Source organism: Notothenia coriiceps, unplaced genomic scaffold (genome assembly GCF_000735185.1).
Source record: "Notothenia coriiceps isolate Sejong01 unplaced genomic scaffold, NC01 NC01_scaffold00009652, whole genome shotgun sequence".
NCBI lineage: Eukaryota > Metazoa > Chordata > Actinopteri > Perciformes > Nototheniidae > Notothenia > Notothenia coriiceps.
Window position 1 is genome coordinate 14,225 of NW_011342353.1, and position 7,437 is coordinate 21,661.

General features: G+C 42.9%; 1 protein-coding gene across 1 annotated transcript in view; it reads right to left on the reverse strand.

Annotated features, from left to right (window-relative positions):
- Positions 1-7,437, reverse strand: part of LOC104945446 (plexin A3-like) — a 42,962-nt gene that overhangs the window by 8,104 nt on the left and 27,421 nt on the right. Inside the window, exons 4-5 of the mRNA XM_010771117.1 lie at positions 1,618-1,781; positions 76-195 (exon numbers count right to left, since the gene is read on the reverse strand). Of these exons, the coding sequence (XP_010769419.1) occupies positions 76-195; positions 1,618-1,781 (284 nt within the window). The remainder of the gene's footprint in view (positions 1-75; positions 196-1,617; positions 1,782-7,437) is intronic.

Consider the following 7,437-nt stretch of genomic DNA (forward strand, 5'->3'; position numbering starts at 1 on the left):
ATCATTATCTTCTCATAAAATTCGGTTTCATAAATATCACGGTACATGACTTTCATTTAGCTCTCAGCCACTTACCTGACAGCAGCATGCCCCACGAACCACCCATTGATTGTATCCCCTCCTTGTGCAGTGGTTGTCAGACCCGCAACATCCCTCTCCCCCATGCACTCCTTGTTCATGGTGACAGTGGCAGTACTGCACCGTCAAGAACGAGGACACAATTGCTAGTTTTGTGCACCCGCAACAAAGTATAACTTTCTTCTCACAATGTTGTTTTCTCCTTTTTTTCTCCTCTTCTTTAGTGTTTGGAAGGTGACGTTTTTCCAGCTCTGTCTTCGGCACATGTCCGGGAAGAGTTCCTCATGTCCCTAGTGGACTTTCGTCCTGAATTCACTATTGATTCTATGTCGTATTTTGTCTCGTTTGGACGAATGAGTTTACACGTCCCTTCCGGTTGATTGCGTATCTACAGAGTTTCAGGGTGTAGAGTGTCGCGTAGACCTACCTTCTACATGTGGGACCCGTCCCCTGCACCTCGCCTTAGTGGTGGACCCCAGTCGTTCTAGCTTCGTAAGTTCCCTTTCACTCACTACTGAGTTTTTTATCCCTCGTGACCGTCACTTATCAAGTTGCTCGAGATTTCGATTCCTTCAGGTCAAGATACAGACATTGGTTGCTATGAAGTTACTCATTCAGTTAGTTTTGAAACGACACCACATGGACGGCCAGTTTCCTTTGTACTTAAAGTTCGGTTCGGCATAAAGGTCGTAGAGAGCCGGTTTAGTGGAGTTTAACAATTTAACCGTTGGTATTTCAAAAACCCACGTTTTTTCACTTTTGCGACTGGGCTTAATTTAATACTATGTATATCGTATTGAGAACAAATAAGTTGAGATTGGACAGATAAACTACACTGATTACTTGTAAAACTTACTGATAAACACACATAATACGCAGAGGTAGGTAGAGGTGGTCGTATTCGGCCACAAATTATGTACAAAGACGGTCCGGTCGACTTGGGTACACTGTAGGTGCCCTCGGGTAGTCTTGACAACTAGTCACAACCGACACTTAATGTTTAACCACTTTGTACGTTAGCTGACACTATTGTGTCACTGGTCGTGAGGGCGACCGAGTTCGGTTCGAAGGGACCCACAATGTCCAATCTTCAACCGGAAACGGCCCGATTTTCTTTATTTGTGGTTATCTCAATCCGAGAGTAAAACTTACCTTCGTGAGTAAAACTTACCTTTGTTGTTTGGGACTAAACAATGTGGTGTTTTCATTACCTAACTTCTTGCCTTTTTTTAGACAAATAAAAGGGTGGTACACTTGAAGTTCCCTCTGTCTACCTCTCTATACTAAGTCTAAATTGAGAAGAACAACCCTCCTCCCCCTCTGTGGACCTTTCTAGCCGTGACCGATGTCGACCGACGTGGAATAAGAAACAACCATTGTTACGAGAACCGGATTTAGATATGGGCAACGCTTGCCCCTACGCATCCCGCACCCTTCAAGATCGGAAAGTTTACCACGGTCGTAAACCCCCTTCCCTTGTACGTAGGCGCCACCTTACTTCGTAGTCTCGTGCATACACCGCACGCGGGTACTTTTTACTGTTTAGCGGATAAGTTACGGGTTTCGGTCCCGTCGGTGACGAGGGCCAGAACATGCCGGCGGTCCTCCGGACGGTCACTGACGTAGTGGGCGGTTCCCGGGGTGACGACGGTGATCTTGGCGGAGTTGTAGCACCGCTGCCTTGTAAGTGTGTACAAAGTCGTCTAATCGTGCGGTCTAAGGACAGGATGTCGCTGTAAAAACTGTGTCCCGTGCTCACTGCTCTTCGTGGTGCTCTCGCGACGACTTAACGACGTGGCCTTGCTCTTTTTACTAAAACCCACCTCCGGGTACACTTAATACCACCCCCCGCCCGGCCGGTAGGAGTGGTGTGAGCGCTTTGTTGGTCCGAAGAGGTCGTAACCTCCGGTTGGTTATGTCCTCTTCATACCTCTTCTTTCAGAGACGGTTGGGCGACTGTTAGGGGTATGGAGGTTGCTCGGACCCGCCTGTTTGGTATAAGAGGGGTTTCCAGCTGTTGTGGGTTGGGTGTGTCTCGCTGGTCCGAGAACTCCTCACTCTCTTCCTACCTTTACCGGACGTGACGGTCAAGCCTGGAGGTTGAGGGTAGACTTTGGAACACCGGTAGTTTTCTAAATATCATTGAAGTGCAGAATTATGATCGACCAAATATACTTAAAGTATTACAGAAGCTACCGATTATGCACAGTTGGGTCTTTTCAAAGTATTATATTTTTAGGGATATTATATTATCTTGTTCATTGCTTACAAATACATGTAAGAGAATTTAAATGTGTCAATTTGAGGCAATTTCAATTTTTTCAATTTGAGGCAATTTTGGATACTTATAAATATCATATAAAAAGGCTAATGTGTATTTATGTAGTGGAGTGAAAGTTTAATGAAGCATATAATAGAAATACTCAAGTAAAGTACCATTATGACAAAACAAAACAAAACTTAAGTCCCATGTCATGCTTTTCCGGTTATTACCCGTCCCCTTGTGTGTTATGAAGGTTTTTCTGCATGTAAACGGGTCAAAAACCCTCAAAGTAAACCCTGTAGCGAGTAAAACTCTAACACAGAGAAGACCTGTCTATGCTGCCCCAGAACGCCTCGTTGGACATTTCTCTTTTTCATTGTTTGTTCCTGGGTTCTGTGACGTGTGAAACACCCAAATCAACAACAAATGACCGGGTTGGCCCAAATGGACCAATCCGCGGAGCCCCTCACACACCAGGACCCCTTGGCTAACTAACAGGGAGTCCCATTGACTTGAATAGAGCTCCCTGAACGCTGGTAATAGACGAGTTGGGATGGTGGAGAAATGCTCTCTGCAGACCCATTCTACCAGCGTTACAAACCTTTTTCTGACTCAATATCAAGCCACACTTATTGTTTTTACTTCGGCTGTGAGTGTGTGTGTGCTCAGGATGCGTTTCGCTTGTTCTCGCTGTATCGCCGACCCGGAAACCTGTCCGCTCCTCGCAGCAGCGAGCCGACCAATCAGAGCACACTGGGCTCACAGGGAGGGGGCGGAGCTCCAACAAGCCGTGTAGGACAGAGAGTGAATGCACATACTATACAGAGATGCTGTATGAGAAACCAATGTGAGTTTGGAACATTGAACAATGTAAATCTATTCTAGTAGACCTCAACAATGGAATTATGATCAGTAGAAATGGCCATGACACGGGACCTTTAAATCATACTGATTAATTTACTACTGCATTTACTATTTGTGCAATACCCTGTTTTCTTTTGTGTTTTTTTTGCTGCTGCAACGCAAACCTTTCCCAATTTGGAATCAATAAAGTATCTCTTATCTCTTATCTTACTCGGTTAAATGTCGTTATTCAGTTCAATGATTTTATTCGAAGTGATGTCATTAAATACATCAACATATTAAAAGCTGGATTCAAAAAACCTAAAAGAAGCTCTTTAAATGTAAGAGACATAAATACACTGCAGAAGGAAGCTAATTAAAGAAGTTCAAAACAAATGAAAAATGTGTCGAGTCACCTTTTTCCTGCAGATAGATGGTCTAGCAACAGGATACTATACAAATATCTGATGTATTTTCCAAGTGATGGATAAGAACAGGAACTTAATGAGGGTCAAATGGGGAACCCAGATACAGATTTTCTCCAGAGGAACTGAAAACATCTTCAGTTGATTATGCATTTAAGTTTCCTTGATTTTCGTAGTGAAGAAATCAAACTTTGAGCCCGAAACCAAATCATTTCTCCACCTCACAATCTGTTTTTTGCAGGTGGTTGTACAAAGCTGTAAACTGTTCTCTCCACAGGTGAGAGGCACAGGTGCGACCTCACAATGAAATTAAAAACAACCGATGATCACGTCTTTGGGGGAAAGCAGCTAACTGAACACCGCCTCACTTCAGCGAGCTTTGGTTCCTCTCCGAGCCAGAGAGGGAAACAGGTGCAGGCGTCTGCTACTAATAATCATCTATATGAATCTAAATCAACAGATTAATTTCCCTCTCTGGCTGCGAGCATCATTCCCCGGTCGCTGCCGGATGGAGAGGAGAAAAGAAAAAGCAGAAAATGTGGTTTGGAAGAAGAGAGAAGCAGGTGCAGGCGGCTCGGTTACAAACAGACATTACTGTTATTAGAATAAAAGCTTCAATTCCCCGTCGTCTCATTAGCCAATAATGGCTCCGTTCCCTCTGAATGCCACAGCTGATTGGCTGACTCATCTCCGCTAATTCACTTTGTGCTAATGGGAAAAAGGAAGAGGAGGAGGAGGAGGAAGAGCAGGAAGTGTTCTTTTATAATGAAAACGCAGGAAAAAGACAGAAAGAGCTTTCAGTTTGTGGAAATCTGCCGAGTAGAAAACATTGATTTTATATTTTTCTTTACTGTTTTCCAGCTGGAGGAACACAAACGCAGTCAGTGGCAGCGGAAGAGTTAGCAACGATTATTACCTCAAACCAGTCCAGAATCTCCCAAAAATACCCACATTAAACCCGTCCAAATTCTGATCAAAATACCGCCTCAAACCAGTCCAAATTTAGACAGAAATACAACTTTGAAACTGTGTAGAATGTGTTGAATATGCCTTTTAAAACCAGCTACAATTCTGACAAGGATAACACCTAAAACCAGCTACAAATTAGATAAGACACCACCTAAAACTAGTCCGGATTGTGAACAGAATACCGTCTTATTACTTGTAAAAAATAGAGGAGAAATGTTTTATAACAAACATGTCTGAACAAGACAGAAAGAGCTTTCAATTTGTGGAAATCTGCAGAGAAAACAATATATGTAGGAGGAGCAAAAACACTATTGGTGTCAGCAAAATAATTCAACCTTAAACAAAATACAAATCTGAAACGGTCTAGAATCTGTAAAATAAGCCACATTACAACTGGCTTTTTCACTATAGTCAAGGATCCACACTCTTTATAAAGTTGTTGTTTGTTTTCATTTAACTATTACATCTAATTGTGTTTGTCTCGGTAAAACGGTCTTGAACTTCCAGAGGAACGTTAGCCTCTTTGTTTACGATTCAAACTGAGATGACCCCGGGGTCCTCGTCGTCAGCGTTATTGTCTCAAACTTGACAAACTTCGCCCAAAGCCACAGAAGAAGTGAGGATGGATTACTGGCCCCGAGCTTCAGACACAACATGTCACTCAAAGAGACACACACACTCAAAGTAATGACACAGAAACTAAAATACTACAACTGGGCCGAGACAACCACAAAGACATGCAACAACAGAGACTCATATTTTATATTTAAAGTAGAAAAACAAGCAAATAGAGACACAAATCTACAAATAGACCAAATACACTACAGAAAGGTTCGATGTACCCACAAAGAGGAACACAGTTTATCACTGACTATGCAAACAGAAAAACAACAACAAGAAACTCTAAATGACTAAAAACAGACATAAAGAGACAAACAAAATGCCTAATACAACAACTATAGTTGCTAAACAAATGCAGAGAGACTAACGACCACGATGAGAAATAAACATCAACAACCGCAGAGACACAAAATGACACGAATTATAGTCCAAATAACTGCAAAATCACTCACAACATGTACTGTATGAAAAGGGGAAAAACAGCAACAAAAAGTGTGTGTGTGTTGTTCCTGTGTAGCATAGGTTGTGGGGTCTTTTGCCTATATGTGTGTTGTTAGGCCCCTTGTGACGATAAACTGATTTTTTCATGTGGAAAATCTGTGGAATGTCCCTTTAAATGGAAATCATGACAGAACTCAGTCTCAGTCACAGTCACACACACACACACACACACACACACACACACACACACACAACTAAACCTGCAGAACTTTAGAGCTGAAAACATGGAGGACCTCCAGATCGCAACATCACTGTGTGTGTGTGTGTGTGTGTGTGTGTGTGTATCGGGCGGTGCGGTCAGTGCAGCGTGTCTCCTCTCTCCCCTCAGGCCTGTTTGTTTTGGATGCAGATCAGAGAGTTTCTCACACACACACACACACACACACACACACACACACACACACACACACACACACACACACACACACACACACACACACACACACACACACACACACACACACACTAAACCTGCTACGTACTCACTCACACACACTACTGTATGAAAAGGGAAAAACAGCAACAAAAAGTGTGTGTGTGGTGTTCCTGTGTAGCATAGGTTGTGGGGTCTTTTGCCTATATGTGTGTTGTTAGGCCCCTTGTGACGATAAACTGATTTTCATGTTCACACACACACACACACACACACACACACACACACACACACACACACACACACACACACACACACACACACACACACACACACACACTTACAGACTGACACACACACACCCATCCACCCGGGACGTCCCCCCCGCAGCTTCCTGTCGCCGCGATCTCTCCTCACATAGTGATGACATCATCAACCGCTCTGACCCAATCAGCTGTCAGATCAGCTGATACCCCAACACTTCTATTGTCGCCACGGCAACTGCTATCACAACAACTGATAGTGAACGACTGTTTCTCTCTTTTTAGTGACTGATGTTCAACAACAACCAGTTAATGTATGGTGGCAAATATTGTATACAACATAAACATGTAGGTACTTTTTTATGGTTTGTCATAAGTTTCATATTCCATTTTATGGTTGAACAAAACTTGAAGAGGGACATTTTTAACTGTTGTTACTCAACCTAAGAAAAACAGAGGAAAAACAGATTCTCTTCTTTGTCTTTTTCTCCTCAGTTTTCCTTCAGATTAAATCTCTCTTTTTCGTTCTACGCCTCTCTCCCATGCATGCTGGGAGCAGAGGTGAGAGTTGGGTCGGTTCACAAACTAAATCTGGCTCCTGGAAGTAAACAGAGCGTCTGCCGTGTTTACAGACATGATGTATGGAAGCATTAACATCTCCTCTGTGACCGTCACCGTATTAACATGTTGACGCTGAGGGACGATGCCTCTGCAGTTTGATTTCTATACGAATGAACAGAAAGCAGAGGCGGTGTTTAAAAGCCAGACGTGTGTGTGTGAAGGATTCAGTGAGAAGCTTCCAGAGAGTGTGTGTGGACAGTCAGATGAGATTATGTTGTTAGAGGAGGCAGACTGGGAACCATCCCAACTACACTCAGCCTGCTGCTGGAGAAAAAAGAGGAGTATAAAACCTTAGACCAGTCCTAAATATGTAAAAATATTAGGGCCGGGACGCGATTAAAAAAATTAATCTAATTAATTACAGGCTTTGTAATTAATTAATCGCAATTAATCGCATTTTTAATCGCATATAAATATTTGACCTGAGAACAGTGAGAAGCAATTTTTTTCACATGGATTTTCGAGACTGCCAAGGCACAC